At 44.0% G+C, this 18,637-nt stretch overlaps 1 protein-coding gene across 7 annotated transcripts in view; it reads left to right on the forward strand.

Moving 5' to 3' along the window:
* The window catches only part of GMPR (guanosine monophosphate reductase), a 73,414-nt gene that overhangs the window by 16,826 nt on the left and 37,951 nt on the right, over nt 1-18,637 (forward strand). For all 7 annotated transcript variants that reach the window (XM_073331987.2, XM_073331981.2, XM_073331984.2 and 4 more), the window contains 2 exons: nt 6,601-6,682; nt 17,080-17,186. In XM_073331987.2, coding sequence (XP_073188088.1) covers nt 6,601-6,682; nt 17,080-17,186 — 189 coding nt within the window. The remainder of the gene's footprint in view (nt 1-6,600; nt 6,683-17,079; nt 17,187-18,637) is intronic.

Genomic DNA, 18,637 nt, shown 5'->3' on the forward strand with positions numbered 1-18,637 from the left:
CTGTGTCCCTACTAACAGTCATAAGAAAAATGAATAATCTGACTGGACACCAACTAGTCGACAAAACTTCACACTTGAACATTACATTGATTTGCTTCAGGAAAAAAATAAACTGTGAAATCCTTAACAAACACCACAATCTCTCCATTGCCGAGTGGACAACTATACAGTCCCTGAAATCCAGCCACCAAATAATGATCAAGCCAGCAGACAAAGGGGCACTGTCATAGTCCTCAACCATGATGACTATGTCAATGAGGCCAACCAACAGCTATCTGACACCACATACTATAAAGAACGTAAAGAAGACCCCACACCACAATTCACTAAAGAATTTAAGGATATCATCAATTCCTTCCCCAAACAACTCCAAGAGAAAGTCTACACCCTCATCCCCCACAAATCCATCCCAGGGACCTTCTACATACTTCCCAGGATACACGAAAAGGGAATCTAGGTAGATCCATCACATCTGGCCATGGAAGTCTTACTCAAGGAATATCGGGACTCACAGAAACCATCTTCAAACCACTCCCTGCACGAAGGGCCAGCTTCCTGTAGGACACTACCAACTTCCTCCAGAAATTCCACAACATCAATGATTTCTTGCCATTATGGATATCAACTCCCTATACACCAACATCCCTCACCATGACAGCATCACTGCCTGCCTCAAATGTCTACAAGACAATGGACAACACTCAGATATCCCTCCCAAACACCAAACTCAACCATTTCAGCTTCACCCATAACAACTTTTACTTTCAACAGCAAACGCTTTCCCCAAACCTTGGGAACAGCCATGGGTACTAGGATGGCTCCCCAACAATATGCCAACCTCTTCATGGCCCATTTTGAGGAAAAATGAAACGTGAAACCAATGATATACCTGAGATATACTGATGATATTTTCATCTTCTGGGCAGACAACCAAAACTCCTTCATAGACTTTGACAACAACTTCAACCACCACCACCCATTCATCAAACTCTCTCTAGAACACTCCCACACCAGCATCAACTTCCTGCACATCATGATCAGCTTCAACAGTGGAACCTATAGAATATACTAGAAATGCCACATTTACCTCCACAGATCCAGCAACCACTCCAGACAGACCAAGAAATCTGTTTTCTACAGCTTGGCACACATATACCACAGAATATGTTCTGAGTAGAAAGTTTAGGATACACACCTTAACACACTTAAAACTGCCTTCAGCAAACAAGGATACTTCACCAGAGAAGTAGATTGCATCATGGAACAGGCCACCCTAATTCATAAAATCATAGACTTTAAGATCAGAAGGGACCATTATGATCATCTAGTCTGACCTGCACAACGCAGGCCACAGAATCTCACCCACCCACTCCTGTAATAAACCCCTAACCTATGTCTGAGCTATTGAAGTCCTCAAATCATGGTTTAAAGACTTCAAGGTGCAGAGAATCCTCCAGCAAGTGCCCCATGCTGCTGAGGAAGGTGAACACCCCCCAGGGCCTCTGCCAGTCTGCCTTGGAGGAAAATTCCTTCCCGACCACAAATATGGCTATCAGCTAAACCCTGAGCATGTGGGCAAGACTCACCAGCCAGACACCCAGGAAAGAATTCTCTGTAGTAACTCAGATCCCACCCCATCTAACATCCCATCACAGGCCATTGGGCATATTTACTGCTAATAATCAAAGATCAATTAATTGCCAAAATTAGGCTATCCCATCATACCATCCCCTCCATAAATGTGTCAAGCTTAGTCTTCAAGCCAGATATGTTTTTTTCCCCCACAGCTCCCCTTGGAAGGCTGTTCTAAAATTTTACTCCTCTGATGGTTAGAAACCTTCGTCTAATTTCAAGTCTAAACTTCCTGATGGCCAGTTTATATCCATTGATTCTTGTATCCACATTGGTACTGAGCTTAAATAATTCTTCTCCCTCTCTGGTATTTATCCCTCTGATATATTTATAGAGAGCAATCATATCTCTCCTCAGCCTTCTTTCTGTTAGGCTAAACAAGTCAAGCTCTTTGAGTCTCCTTTCATAAGACAGGTTTTCCATTCCTCGGATCATCCTAGTAGCCCTTCTCTGTACCTGTTCCAGTTTGAATTCATCCTTCTTAAACATGGGAGGCCAGAACTGCACACAGTATTCCAGATGAGGTTTCACCCTCTCCCTGAGAGAACCTGCTTCAATACAGGAAAAAAACCACCACTGACCACACACCCCGAATTGTCATCTACCATCCCATACTGGAACCAATATGGAGTATCATCAAACAGTTACAGCCCATACCTGATGGGGACCACATCCTGAAAGAAATCTTTCCTGAACCCCCCTTTTCTGCCCTTCAGGCAACCCCCCAACCTTGCCAAACTTTGTCATGAGATGCAAACTCCCCACAGACCAGGACACACCAACTCAAAGAGGAGCCAGACCCTGCCATAACAATAGATGCAAAACCTGAAGCTGTATCTCCACTGCTTTGTGATCAATCCTGCCCCAACACACCTTTTTAAGATCCATGGCTCCTATGCATGCCTATCACAACATGTGCTGTATCTCATCCAGTGCATAAGATGCCTCAACAACTATGTGGATGAAACTAGACAATTGCTGTGCACTCAAATGAATGCCCACAGAAAAATGATAAAAGACAAAAACATCCTATCACCTGTGAGCGAACACTTTTCACAATAGGATCACTCCATATCTGACCTCTCAGTCCTTATCCTCAAAGGAAATCTGCACAACACCTTCAAAAGGCCAGCCTGGGAGCTTAAATTCATAACTCTACTAGACACCAAAAATCATGGATTCAGCAGAGATGGTGGTTTTATGTCTCATTACACCACATGGTAACCCACTAACCCTCCTTTGTCCTAGGACTGATGAGGTGTTACTTGCCCGCTTCATTGTGAATGGTCGCTTGCAACAGGTGTTAACTCCTTATGCTTAAAAATCTGTCTTACCTTGTATTTAGCTGTGAAACACTGAGTACCTTTTTCCCAGATCTGAAGAAGAGCGCTGCCGCGTGGCTCGAGAGCTTGTCTCTCTCACCAACAGAAGTTGGTCCAATAAAAGATATTACCTCACCCACCTTGTCTCTCTAATATTTCTAATAAGATTTCTTGAGACACCGAATCAAATGCTTTCCTAACATCCACATTTATTACGTCTACACTGTTCACTAATACTTTAATTCTGTCGAAAAGGTTGTAGTATTTATAAAGCTGAGGTGAATCCTGTCTCCATTAAGGTCAACAGTGAAATGCCCAATTACTTCAGTGAGGCCAGGATTTCACTCGGGAGTTTGCTCATGGTTCTATCACCTCGTAGAGACCTGGCACAAGCCATTTGCGATTTCAAGTAAAGTCACAAGACAGATGATGATAGTGCTAGAGTTAGTCCTTGATTTTGTAGGGCCAGATCCAGCACTAGTGCAGTTTGGCGTAACTCCAAACCCACTGGCTTCAGTTTACACCAGCTGCAGATCCAACCCATAGTGACTTTTAAAATTAGCCCTGGTTCAAATTCTTTTCAGATTTTGTAGGAAGTAGAAGTTAGACGTATGGGATGGCAATTGCCAGAGTCTCTCTCCTTGCCTTTATTAAAAACCAGTTCTACCGCACATTAGATTTTGTCTGACACTTTGGTACTTCAAGATGGCAATGATTTTCAATGGTATAGTAAATTCCTTAGTTAATTAGTATTGTCTCTAACTAATTCCCCCAATGCTCTAGGTAGTATATCACCTGCGGTGGCTTATTTCTATATGTTTCCAAGTACTCTTTTACCTGCTCTTTATCCTTAGTTGCTTTTACAGGTTCTTCATCCCTACTGCTTGTCCATACTTTTCTAGGTTTTTCTTATTGAAGTAACCCCCTCTTTTCTTCTTGGTGGGGTTTTTCAAAGCACTCAGTGTTGGCCTAACTCTGCTCTCCCACTGCAGTCAATGGTAAAACTCCCATTTGTCTTCAGTGGGAGCAGAGTGAGGTCAAAACCAAGCACTTTTGAAAATCTCACCCTCCTTACCCTAATAACACCATTCAGTTTTGCTCCTAAGATATTGAGCCTCTATAGTTATAGATAGGTTTCCATGTAGGTAGACGGATATATCCATTTGTATACACACACACAGAAAAGGTGTGGTGGAGGTGAAGGTCTTTTCACTCCTAGTTTGAGCACCGTGAATGAACATTTCTTGTTAGTGCTGTCTCTGTGGGAATGGCTTCCCGTTATGGTTTCTGGTTAACACTTCTTGAGCCGTATAGGAAATGATCAGATAACAAACTGTACTGTGTCGGTGAGAAGAACAGTGTAGTTAACTTAACTATACATTTGAAAAGGTTAGTAAAAAAAGAGCAAGTGTAATACTTTTGAACTTCAACAAAGGTGCTTGCTTATGTATTGATCCAAACCCCCTTGAAGTCAATGGACAGACTTCTATGACTTTAGTGCGCTTTGGACCAGGCCCTGTTTGCCAAGGTTCATAAATGTGCTGCATGCACTCTGGTATTTGACATACCATAACATACCAAGTATCACACTGTGCACATGGTAATCTGCTTTACTGATACAGAGTGTGTTCTTAATCTTGCAAGTGCCACACTTCCTTCCACCTCACCCAAGAGCTCACAACATAAAGCATAGCAAGAGGCGGCAGGACATGAAAGAAGCACCACTTTGCTGGAAGCACTGAGCCAATTCTACATCCTGTAGTTTTTGCTGGTCTTTCATCTTTTTTTATCTTGTTATTTTAAAAAATCCATTTCATACAGTTTTGAGTGTTTCCTACACCCCAATCTACTGCCCACAATGTTGCTGGTTTGTTAAGTGCCTCAAATGGCGGCTTTCTGACTAGTTCAGTTTTATTAAAAGAGAACTGAAATGCATTTAAAAAAATAAATAGCGAGTTACAAGCCAATAGCAGCAAACAGAGAATGGGCCAACCCTACATTATCCAATTTCTGTTGACTTCAATAGGAATTGTGAACGAATAAGGACTGAGTAAATACTGAGTTTGGATTTTAAGAATTGCTCCTTGGTCTTCCATATCAATGCTGCCACAAACAACTGCTTTAGTAAGGATCCTTATTTAAAGGTGATCTAAGTGGCTTTTAACCTCTCAAAATCTAAATTCAGACCCTCCCTAAAATGAACAACCCATACTAGCACAAGGATCACAAATGGATGATGCAAGGCATGCAGGAATCAAGCAACATGCAAGAGTTGTGCCTGGTTAAGGATGCATGCACTTCCCATAGGTGTTGGCCTGTGTACTCTTTGGATGTTTGCTGCTGTGGGAAATGACTTGGGGATTTGGCCCTTCATGAATAAATGATTCACTGGGAAGGATGCAGGGTTTTTTCCATTGGGTGCAATAGGGTGGTAGCTGCCGTCTTGCCCCATAACAATACTCAGAGGATCCACCAAAGCATTCTGTTACCGTCTCCCATTCTGATAATTGCTGACAATTTCAGGAAACATGTTTCTTGAAAACAAGCCAGTGGCATTTGGACTCACCTAACTAACCACTGGCTCTCGTTAGAGATACAAGTATTTTCAAGACAATTCAGTTGCAGGCAGTAACATCCACTATAGCAAAATTCTGCTGGCCATGGACAAGTGGGGTAGGCAGCAGTGCTTACAAGATGCTAGTGCTGTTATAGCAGTGCTTGGAATGCTCATGAAATGTTTGGAGCACTTCTGAATGTGGACCAGAGGCATTTACAAACCTCTCAAGTCCTGGAACTGGTACTGTGAATGCCAACATTCTCGAGGGTCGGCCAGCGTATAGTGAGACCTACCCTACTGGGGAGTCTTTTAATTGCTGCCATCTTACCTGCTATTCCTCAGTGCGTGGTGCTTGCAGTAAAAATATCCTGCAGTAGTAATTGCATTATAAGACAGGTTTCAGAGTAGCAGCCGTGTTAGTCTGTATTCGCAAAAAGAAAAGGAGGACTTGTGGCACCTTAGAGACTAAGGTGCCACAAGTCCTTCTTTTCTTTTTGCATTATAAGATGAGATCAAGGCTGCTATCCCAGGAAATTCTGTAGGAAAATTCTCTGTATATGCATGGATTTTGATAAAGGAGAAGGAGGTGTTCTTCGCTTCTTCTGCCCATTTAACTTCGATTGTTCTTTAGTTATCAAACCTTTTTTAGCATAGCTCGGGGGATGGGGAGCTCATTTAGGGATGGGCCTGAACTGCAGACTCACCCATGGAAGTTAAAGATTGTTTGCCTCTGAGGTTGTAATGCAACCCATTATTGAAGAAGAGACCCAGCCACAAAGTTGAAATCTGGAACTGGGCTTGGATTCCAAACATCTAAGTTTAGAGATGTTTGGGCCAATCACTAATCTCATTTGAATCCACAAGGTACCTGTACTATTTGTCTAATTTATAGGAAATGTACAGTGGACAACTTGGTAATATTTTAATGATAACAGAAGTACAGTTCCCTAATGAGTGAATTTAACTGTTTGCCCTTCCTGGTCTATCAGCTAGGATAAGGAATGAATAAAAACCAGCAGTATCATCATTATTTTCCACTGCACGTGGCTTTAAAATCTCCCATGTATAATATTGTTGCTTTTGTCTCAGGCAGGTAACGTCGTGACAGGAGAGATGGTGGAGGAACTTATTCTTTCTGGAGCAGATATCATTAAAGTGGGTATCGGACCTGGTAAGGCAAATCTGGGCTGAAAAGTGAAGATGTTGGTGGAGGAGTTGTTGCATAGATGAACCCAATGTATATGTCACAGCCATTCACCTGTGCACAGGGTCGCACTTTTTAAAGGTGCCTGGGCCCATTCATGTTAGCAGAGTCGTAGAGTCCTTTCTCAGAAACAGTTTATGTGAGAGATAACGGGCAGGATATATGCATGAAGAGCCACAAAGAATGATTGACTGAAGAGCTCAAGGATTTAAATGTGGAGGAGGCTTGGGATTTCTTCAACTATACAAAAACTGTCTGAAATTTGCATCGCAAGCAAATGAAAAACTTGTAGGGAAAAGCACCAGAGCAAGCTGGATGAATAAATCACCTCAAAATAGGTTATTAGGAGTAAGCAGAGAGCACGTAGGAATGGAAAATAGGGGTATTATCAACAAAAAAACCCCTACATTGTGGATATTAGAAACTGTAGGAGTAAAGTGAGAATTGCTACAAGTCGAGCTGAATTAACTTTTGCCAAGGAAATTTAAAAAACCTTCTTATTATTTATCTAAATAAAAAGAATAAGGAAGGATGAGGTTGGGATGTTAATGTGGATGGGAAAGAGATTAAAGATAATCTAGGTATGGGCCAAAAACTAAATTAATGCTTTGCCTTGGTTTTCAGTAAGGATGATAATATGCAACATGTTCATGAAGACGGTAAGGCTGATGAAGTGAGTGTCTAGACATGGAAATTATCACATATGTGGTAGAGGAAAACCTTGATGTGCAAAAACTGGGGGGACCAGATCATTTCCATGCCAGAATACTGAAAGAATGGGCGCATGGGATTGCTATTCTGGTCGCAAGGATTTTTAATAAATCTGTCTATTTGGGGGAAGTACCATATGACTAGAGCATCACTAACATTCTACCTATATTTAAGAAAGGGAATAAAGTGATCATGTGCTTATAGACCTGTAAATCCGATTTCAGTAGTATGCAAAGTGCCTTAGAACAAATTGTGAAATGAAGAATAATTAAATTAACGGCGATAAATGATAAAAGGGCATGTTTACCAAAGGTAGATCATACCAGACTAACCTGATTTCCTTCTTTGTGAAAATAACTGATTATTTTAGATAAGGGAAATGCAATGGATTTAGAATACTTGAAGGGGAAAAGGCAACAGGTTGTGCTGCAAAGTGAAATAGCAGAGCGGAGGGGGGTTACTAGTGGAGTTCCTCGAGGATTGGACTTGGGACCAATTTTATTCACTATTCTTTTATTAATGATCTTGGCACAAAAAGTAGGAGCTGCAAATTGACTGATGATACAAAGATGGGAGGAGGCATCATCAATACGGAGGCGGATCGGAATATTAGACAGGAAACTCTGGATGCTCTTGAAAACTGGAGTGACAGAAATGGGATGAAATTCAATAGTACAAAATACACTTAGGTCTAATAATAATTCCTGCTACAAGCTGGGGGCTTATCACTTAGAAGCAACAGGGGAGGCAAGAAACCTGGGTGTGTGGGTTGATCACAGGATGACTATGAACCACCAATGTGATGCGGCTGTGAAAAAGGCAAATGCAATCCTAGGATGTATCAGGCGAAGCATTTCCAGTAAAGCGAGAAAAATATTAATGACATTGTACAAGGCACTGCTAATTTGGAATACTGTGTATAATTTTGGTCACCCATGTTAAAGATAAATTCAGACTGGAACAGGTGCAGAGATGAGCTACTAGGATGATCAAGGGAATGCAGGGCCTATTTTATGAGAGGTGACTGGAACAATTTGGCTTGTTTAGCAGAAAGAAGGCTGAGATGCGATATGAGTGCTCTCTATAAATACGTTGTGGGGTAAATACCATGGAGAGTGAAGAGCTATTTAAGCCAAAGGACAGTGTTGGCACAAGAATAAATGGATATAAACTGGCCATGAAAAATTCAGGTTGGAAATTAGGAGGAGGTTTCAGAGCGATGAGATTCTGAACACCTCCCAACAGGAGATGTGGGGACATTAGTTTTAAGAGCGAGATGGACACATTTATGTGTGCAGCTGTATGATGGGGTTGCTTGTTATGGTAAGGGGTACAGCTTAGCAGCCCTGTGGCTCACCTCCAGTTTATGGCTTATGTTCCTGAAAGCTCATGCTTCAGGGTTTCAGCTAGCCACCTGCAGGGGTCAGGAAGGGATATCTTCCCCCCTAGTGTTTTTTTTTTTTTAAATCTCCTTCCTCTGAAGCATCAGAGATGGCCATGGCTGGAGATGGGACATTGAATGGGGAGGGCCCAAGGCTTTGAGGTGGCACTCAGCATTCTCTCTCTCTCTCAGGTGTTTGACTGGCTGGTCCTTGCTCAGGGTCGCCATATTTAGGGGCAGGAAGGAATTTCCCCCCCAGGGCAGATTGGCAGTGACTGTTTTTTTTTTCACCTCTGTCTGCAATGTGTGGGTGCGGGTCACTGCCAGGATTCTCTGGATATATCTCAGTTATTTCCCATTGCAGGGACCTCGGGCGCTGGAGCATCTCAGTCCCTCCTATTCTCTGCCTTTGGCTCATAATAGTCTAGTCTCCTGTGGGCTGTAATACTTTGGTCTAATTTCAGGTGTTGGGTTTAGGGTGCTGGGTGATGTTGGTAGCCTGTGCTATATAGGAAGCCAGACTGGATCCTTTCTGGCCTTAAGCACTCTGACTGTATTATCAAACAAGCCTTATAGTGACAGGAGCTCGATCTGTTTAGCTTAACGAAGAGAAGTTTAAGGAGTGACTTGATCACAGTCTGTAATTACCTACATGGGGAGCAAAAGTTTGATAATGGGTTCTTCAGTCTAGCAGACAGAGCAATGACAAGACCCAATGGTTGGAAGTGGAAGATTGGATGTTTTTTAAAAGAGATATTCTAGTTCAAATGGAATTATTTTGGGTGAGTTCTAAGCCCTGTGTTATACAGGAGGGTTGGACTAGATGATCAGAGTGGTCCCTTCTGGCTTTGGAATCTATTTCACGGTGTTATTTTCTGAGCTAAAGATGTGTGGGTGATAGGAAGCATGGTGGTGTCGGCACAATCAATGGCAATGCTATGTTCAGGACTGCTGGTGAGACTTGCCGCATCCTGTTACAAAAAAGACACGCTGAATCATCTCAGTTAAGTCTCCTGAGGATATATTGTTCAGGGTAGGCACTTTTATTTAATCTACTGCCTAATAAACATAGTGCAAATCACTAAATCATTTATAAAACGATATTAAAATCAGATTGCCGCCTTGCACACCTCTTTAAAGTGCTTTGAGATCCATGGACAAAAAAGCATTAAGTACAAAGGTATGATGCATTAATACTTAGTAGTTGTAATGTGTATGTTAATGGTTTCTTAGCTGCCAAACACTGTAGCACTTTCTAGGGTAAATTAAATCTGTGTGGGAGGATCCCACAGGATTTCATAAGTCTTTTGTATTTTTCCTTGTTCACTTCCCTGGTATTGCTATCTGGGATATAGAGCTAGAATTTCTTTTCTTCTGTCTCCTACCCCTTCGGGCCTGTGTCTTAGGGTATGTCTGCACTACGAAATTAGGTCGAATTTATAGGAGTCGGTTTTTTAGAAATCGTTTTTATATATTCGAGTGTGTGTGTCCCCACAGAAAATGCTCTAAGTGCATTAAGTGCATTAACTCGGCGGAGCGCTTCCACAGTACCGAGGCTAGAGTCGACTTCCAGAGCGTTGCACTATGTGTAGCGATCCCACAGTTCCCGCAGTCTCCGCTGCCCATTGGAATTCTGGGTTGAGATCCCAATGCCTGATGGGGATAAAACATTGTCGCGGGTGGTTCTGGGTACATATCGTCAGGCCCCCGTTCCCTCCCTCCCTCCATGAAAGCAACAGCAGACAATCGTTTTGCGCCTTTTTTTCTTGAATTACCTGTGCAGACACCATACCACGGCAAGCATGGAGCCCGCTCAGGTAACCGTCACCGTCTGTCTCCTGGGTGCTGGCAGACGTGGTACTGCATTGCTACACAGCAGCATCAACCCATTGCCTTGTGGCAGCAGACGGTACAGTACGACTGGTAGCCATCATCGTCCTGTCCGAGGTGCTCCTGGTCGCCTTTGTGAGGTCGATCAGGAGCGCCTGAGCAGAGATGGTCACAGGGACTAAATTTGGAGTGACTTGACCAGGTCATTCTCTTTAGTCCTGCAGTCAGTCCTATTGAACCATCTTATGGTGAGCAGGCAGGCGATACGGACTGCTAGCAGTCGTATTGTACCATCTTCTGCCAGGCAGGCAAGAGATGAGGATGGCTAGCAGTCCTACTGTACCATCTTCTGCCAGGCAGGCAAGAGATGTGGATGGCTTGTAGTCCTTCTGCACCGTCTGCTGCCAGCCAAAGATGTAAAAGATAGATGGAGTGGATCAAAACAAGAAATAGACCAGATTTGTTTTGTACTCATTTGCTCTAGGTCACACTGCAGTCACTCACAGAGAAGGTGCAGCGAGGTAAATCTAGCCATGTATCAATCAGAGGCCAGACCAAGCTGCTTGTTCCAATAAGAACAATTAGTTAGGTGCACCATTTCTATTGGAACCCTCCGTGAAGTCCTGCCTGAAATACACATTGATGTAAAGCCACCCCCTTTGTTGATTTTAATTCCCTGTAAGACAACCCTGTAAGCCATGTCGTCAATCGCCCCTCCCTCCGTCAGAGCAACGGCAGACAATTGTTCCGCGCCTTTTTTCTGTGCGGACGCCATACCAAGGCAAGCATGGAGGCCGCTCAGCTCACTTTGGCAATTAGGAGCACATTAAACACCACACGCATTATCCAGCAGTATATGCAGCACCAGAACCTGGCAGAGCGATACCGGGCGAGGAGGCGACGTCAGCGCAGTCACGTGAGTGATCAGAACATGGACACAGATTTCTCTCAAAGCATGGGCCCTGCCAATGCATGCATCATGGTGCGAATGGTGCAGGTTCATGCTGTGGAACGCTGATTCTGGGCTCGGGAAACAAGCACAGACTGGTGGGACCGCATAGTGTTGCAGATGTGGGACGATTCCCAGTGGCTGCAAAACTTTCGCATGCGTAAGGGCACTTTCATGGAACTTTGTGACTTGCTTTCCCCTGCCCTGAAACGTAAGAATACCAAGATGAGAGCAGCCCTCACAGTTGAGAAGTGAGTGGCGATAGCCCTGTGGAAGCTTGCAACGCCAGACAGCTACCGGTCAGTTGGGAATCATTTTGGAGTGGGCAAATCTACTGTGGGGGCTGCTGTGATGCAAGTAGCCCACGCAATCAAAGATCTGCTGCTATCAAGGGTAGTGACTCTGGGAAAAGTGCAGGTCATAGTGATGGCTTTGCTGCAATGGGATTCTCTAACTGTGGTGGGGCCATAGACAGAACCCATATCCCTATCTTGGCACCGGAGCACCAAGCCTGTGAGTACATAAACCGCAAGGGGTACTTTTCAATAGTGCTGCAAGCTCTGGTGGATCACAAGGGACGTTTCACCAACATCAATGTGGGATGGCCGGGAAAGGTACATGGCGCTCGTATCTTCAGGAACTCTGGTCTGTTTCAAAAGCTGCAGGAAGGGACTTTATTCCCAGACCAGAAAATAACTGTTGGGGATGTTGAAATGCCTATAGTTATCCTTGGGGACCCAGCCTACCGCTTAATGCCATGGCTCATGAAGCCGTACACAGGCAGCCTAGACAGTAGTCAGGAGCTGTTCAACTACAGGCTGAGCAAGTGCAGAATGGTGGTAGAATGTGCATTTGGATGTTGAAAAGCACGCTGGCGCACTTTACTGACTCGGTTAGAGCTTAGCGAAACCAATATTCCCACTGTTATTACTGCTTGCTGTGCGCTCCACAATATCTGTGAGAGTAAGGGGGAGACGTTTATGGCGGAGTGGGAGGTTGAGGCAAATTGCCTGGCTGCTGGTTACGCACAGCCGGACACCATGGCGGTTAGAAGAGCACAGGAGGGCGCAGTGCGCATCAGAGAAGCTTTGAAAACCAATTTCATGACTGGCCAGGCTACAGTGTGAAAGTTCTGTTTGTTTCTCCTTGATGTAACCCCCCGTATCTTGGTTCACTCTACTTCCCTGTAAGCTAACCACCCTCCCCTCCTCTCTTCGATCACCGCTTGCAGAGGCAATAAAGTCATTATTGCTTCACATTCATGCATTCTTTATTCATTCGTCACACAAATAGGGGGATGACTACCAAGGTAGCCCAGGGGAGGTGGTGGAGGAGAGAAGGAAAATGCCACACAGCACTTTAAAAGTTTACAACTTTAAAATTTATTGAATGCCAGCCTTCTGTTTTTTGGGCAGTCCTCTGTGGTGGAGTGGCTGGTTGGCCAGAGGCCCCCCCACTGCGTTCTTGGGCATCTGGTGTGGAGGCTATGGAACTTGGGGAGGAGGGCGGTTGGTTACACAGGGGCTGTAGTGGCAGTCTGTGCTCCAGCTGCCTTTGCTGCAGCTCAACCATACACTAGAGCATACTGGTTTGATCCTCCAGCAGCCTCAGCATTGAATCCTGTCTCCTCTCATCACGCTGCCACCACATTTGAGCTTCAGCCCTGTCTTCAGCCCACCACTTACTCTGTTCAGCCCGCCACCTCTCCTCCCGGTCATTTTGTGCTTTCCTGCAGTCTGACATTATTTGCCTCCACACATTCGTCTGTGCTCTGTCAGTGTGGGAGGACAGCATGAGTTCAGAGAACATTTCATCACGAGTGCATTTTTTTCTTTCTAATCTTCACTAGCCTCTGGGAAGGAGAAGATCCTGTGATCATTGAAACACATGCAGCTGGTGGAGAAAAAAAAGGGACAGCTGTATTTAAAAAGACACATTTTATAAAACAGTGGCTACACTCTTTCAGGGTAAACCTTGCTATTAACATTACATACATAGCATATCTGCTTTCGTTACAAGGTCGCATTTTGCCTCCCCCCTCCCCGTGGCTAACAGCGGGGAACATTTCTGTTCAGCCACAGGCAAACAGCCCAGCAGGAATGGGCACCTCTGAGTGTCCCCTGAAGAAAAGCACCCTATTTCAACCAGGTGACCATGAATGATGTCTCACTCTCCTGAGGAGAACACAGAGAGATAAAGAACGGATGTTGTTTGAACACCAGCAAACATACACTGCAATGCTTTGTTGTACAATGATTCCCGAGTACGTGTTACTGGCCTGGAGTGGTAAAGTGTCCTACCATGGTGGATGGAATAAGGCTGCCCTCCCCAGAAACCTTTTGCAAAGGTTTTGGGAGTACATCCAGGAGAGCCGCGAATGCCAGGGCAAATTAATCCTTTCACATGCTTGCTTTTAAACCATGTATAGTATTTTAAAAGGTATACTCACCGGAGGTCCCTTCTCCGCCTGTCGGGTCCAGGAGGCAGCCTTGGGTGGGTTCGGGGGGTACTGGCTCCAGGTCCAGGGTGAGAAACAGTTCCTGGCTGTCGGGAAAACCGGTTTCTCCGCTTGCTTGCTGTGAGCGATCTACAACCTCATCAGCATCGTCATCTTCTTTGTCCCCAAAACCTGCTTCTGTGTTGCCTCCATCTCCATTGAAGGAGTCAAACAACATGGCTGTGGTAGTGGTGGCTGAACCCCCTAAAATGGCATGCAGCTCATCATAGAAGCGGCATGTTTGGGGCTCTGACCCAGAGCGGCCGTTCGCCTCTCTGGTTTTCTGGTAGGCTTGCCTCAGCTCCTTAAGTTTCACGCGGCACTGCTTCGGGTCCCTGTTATGGCCTCTGTCCTTCATGCCCTGGGAGATTTTGACAAAGGTTTTGGCATTTCGAAAACTGGAACGGAGTTCTGATAGCACGGATTCCTCTCCCCATACAGCGATCAGATCCCGTACCTCCCGTTCAGTCCATGCTGGAGCTCTTTTGCGATTCTGGGACTCCATCATGGTCACCTCTGCTGATGAGCTCTGCATGGTCACCTGCAGCTTGCCACGCTGGCCAAACAGGAAATGAGATTCAAAAGTTTGCGGTTCTTTTTCTGTCTACCTGGCCAGTTCATCTGAGTTGAGATTGCTGTCCAGAGCGGTCACAATGGAGCACTCTGGGATAGCTCCCGGAGGCCAATACCGTTGAATCGTGTCCACAGTACCCCAAATTCGACCCAGCAAGGCCGATTTAAGCGCTAATCCACTTGTCAGGGGTGGAGGAAGGAAATTGATTTTAAGAGCCCTTTAAGTCGAAAAAAAGGGCTTCATCGTGTGGACAGGTGCAGATTTACATCAATTTAACGCTGCTAAATTCAACCTAAATTCCTAGTGTAGACCAGTGCTTAGAGGATATGTTTACACTACAAAGAAAAGACCTGTGGCCATGAGTCTCAAAGCCTAAGTCAGTTGACTAGGGCTCCTGATATGGGGCTAAAAATAACAGTTTATACATTTGGGCTATGCTGGAGCCTGATCTCTGAAACCCACCAGGGGAGGGTTTCAGACCTGGGGCTACAACTCAAGCCCAAATATCTACACTGCTACTTTTAGCCCCCAGAATGTGAGCTTTGTGATCTCAGGCTCTGGCACTCGCTGCTGTGGGTCGTCGTCGTCTTTTTTTTTTTTTTTGGTGTTGGCAAACCCTCAGTCGCTGGATGTTGGTTGTTGAACAAGGGTGTGCCTGGTTCTTTTGTGTCTTCCCATTTACCTTTCCCCTTCTCATAGAAGCCTGCTTTGTTGTTTTTTAATAGCTGTGATTGCAGACCATTAGAAAACACTTAGACATAAACATCCCAGAGCATTCAACGGAAAGCAGAAAATAGTTGCTCTAGTAATACCTATCTTTCATACAGCGCTTGTCATTGGTAGCTCTCAGAGCACTTTAACACAGTAGGTAAGTATCATTAGCCTCAATTTACAGATAGAGAAACTAAGGCACAGAGAGGCAAAGTGACTTGCCCAAGGTCATCCAGCAGGTCAGCAGCAGAGCTGGGAACAGAATGCAGTTCTTCTAAGGCCCGATTCAGGGCTTGGCCATTGGACCGCAATGCAAAGCAAAGGGAAATGTAAAACCAGATAAGACTGGGTTTAATTTTGAAAGTGTCAATCGGATGACCAGTGTAGCACTCACTGATTAAAAGAGTTAGCTCATGTAATGAACTCCGTGAACAGATAATTTGAGAGCTGCAAAGGCTTGCAGTTGTGTGCAGAACAGTAGAATGTAGGAGAACCATAAGATACCTTACATGCAAACAGCAGAGATGTTGAGGTGTAATGACTACCGTACAGGTGAATTATCACAGAAATAATTTAGTCTGTGGTATCTAAGTGGAGACAATTAACAGTGAATGCACTATACTCTCTGCTGGGAGACCTGTCAGAAAAGATCTTCAGTTGTAATCCAGCCTAGAAGCAGACGTAACAAAGTTCACTCACAGAAGATCAAATCTTGAGGTTTTTACTCAGACGAACTCCCATCCTGTTTCAAAGAAAACTGCCTTGATAAATTATAAAGCTTGAGGCTTTGAAGTGTAAATAGTTACAGTGAAGGTTATATTTAAATTAATTTTCCAACTAGTTTTCAGAAAAATCAGTCACTGTTTAAATATCTTTACTCCTGTGAAAGATCAGTGGAAGTTGCTATTTTTCCAGTAGTTCCCTTCTGCTTGTATATGTTGAGTAGGGCTTTGGAATCTGGGTTTGTTTGACTGCTTTACAAAACTGACAGGTTTCAGAGTAGCAGCCGTGTTAGTCTGTATCCACAAAAAGAAAAGGAGTACTTGTGGCATGTTAGAGACTATCAAGTTTATATGAGCATAAGCTTTCATGAGCTACAGCTCACTTCATCAGATGCATTCAGTGGAAAAAAATTGAATGCATCCAGTGAAGTGAGCTGTAGCTCACGAATACTTGTGCTCAAATAAATTTGTTAGTCTCTAAGGTGCCACAAGTACTCCTTTTCTTTTTGCGAATACAGACTAACACGGCTGCTACTCTGAAACCTCACAGGAATTGTAGTTTTGGTGCTTCATGCTAGCATTCTTTTCTATAGAGTCAATTCCCTGGTTGGGCTACATCTCCCGCAAGGCGAGGTTTTTCCTCTTAGAGGGAAGTACATCATGGGAGTCCCTGGCAATAGTGGTGCATTATAGGAAAGGAAGTCCAACTTGGGAGTCTGGCCAATAAAAGGGAAAGGGGATATGAGGCATCTGAACTATAACTCCCATGAGCCATTGTGGCAGTGTTTCAGAATCAAAATATTTCAGTTTTCAGATGTTGTTTTATGATGAAAAATTAAAATTTTCCATGGAAGGCAGACACTTTTTGTTTAAAAAATATTCATTTAGGCTAAAACCCAATTTTCTGTTGTGGAAACAAAAATCAACAGAAAAATTTTTCTGCTAGCCTGTTGGCTACATTCTTTTGATCTTATTTTCTTTTCATCTAGGTTCTGTGTGCACCACCCGGATTAAGACAGGTGTGGGCTACCCTCAGCTGAGTGCTGTGATCGAGTGTGCAGACTCTGCCCATGGCCTGAAGGGGCATATCATTTCTGTAAGTGAGTATAGTCTGCCAAACACCACTCGCGGCAAATCAGGGCAGGAATGCTGAATAAACAGCCCAGAACACTGAAAATAAGGATCTTCATTAAATTCTCTTTTGTAGTTCATAGTTAATCAGGCAGAGGTTTGCAATGGTACAAATGATGCCCAATTCCCACTGACTTTATGCTTTTGAAAATTTCCTTCTCAGCCTCCCGCACTCCGCAGTGGAAAATTACAAAACTCCAAAGTCTGGGTATATAAATTAACAGAATTAAAAGAATGTTAACATTTTGATTTGGAGCCAAACAACTGTCCCTGTGGAAGGAAGATCCCTTTGAATGGGTGAAAGAAAAGTGAGCCTGCCAGTGAGCAGGACATGGGGAGTCACATGCAGACATCCTGTTAGAAGCTCGTGTACTGAGGACAGGGCCATTTCAGACAGTGGAGCTGCAGGAGTCCTCACCCCACCAAGACAAGTTGAAATGTTGGGGGGGGTACTGCAGAGCCACATGGTGTGGAGTATGAGCTGCTGCAATTTGACTGAGCTTTGTGGTGGTAATGGCTTGAGGCTCTGGGGAATAAAAATGTCTCCCCTTCCCAGTAACTTGATGCTCTGAAATGTTCTAAGTTGAAATGGTCTGTTTGTATTTCCTGGAACTGGATGTGTAATAGACTGGGAGCAGAGAGGAGGGGGAAGGAAAGCAAGTACTAGTTAAAATCAGGTCTTTATCCCTTTTTTATTATTCATTCATATATATATTTTTCTTCTCCCCTGCTCACCTATATGGAATTCACAAGAGCAAGTAGAAATACCTGACCATATATAAAAGAAATTCATAATTTTATGAGTTATGGAGTTTTACAGATGTGTTCATGGCAACAGCAGAGACCAAAATAATATGTATGAAAGGGTGAGTCACGATCAAGAAGTCTTGAAAATTTAATAGGTGGTATCAAAGTAATGATGTTTACAGGACCATCCTGATTTTCCAATGATCCTTTTCTTCCGCTCACCATTCTAAAGAATTTTATTTTTTAATAGAGATGGGCTCAAAATTTGGATCGAGATCCATATTTCAAACTCCTTAAAGTCTTGGATCAGGTGTTTTGATTTGGGCCCAGATCCAAGGTTTGACTGGGGCCTCAACTCTAGGTTGTTTTTTGTTGTATGTTTGTTTTTTAATAAACTCTATCCACTTAAACACTGCTCACTTGCCTCTTGGATACGTCTAGATGTTGAGCTGGGAGTATGATTCCCATCTTGAGGAGACATGCCCATGCTAGCTCTCGTCAAACTTGTATGATAAAAGTAGAGTGTAGTTGCAGCATTGTGAGCAGTGGGAGGGGCTAGCTGCCCACAGTATGTGCCTAGACTGGGGAAGTACTTGGTGTGGCTAGACCTTCCTGCCACTCGCACCAGTGACTACACTCTATTTTTAGCATGCGAGCTTGATGAGAGCT

The sequence above is a fragment of the Lepidochelys kempii genome, chromosome 2 (assembly GCF_965140285.1).
Source record: "Lepidochelys kempii isolate rLepKem1 chromosome 2, rLepKem1.hap1, whole genome shotgun sequence".
In the NCBI taxonomy this organism is placed as follows: domain Eukaryota; kingdom Metazoa; phylum Chordata; order Testudines; family Cheloniidae; genus Lepidochelys; species Lepidochelys kempii.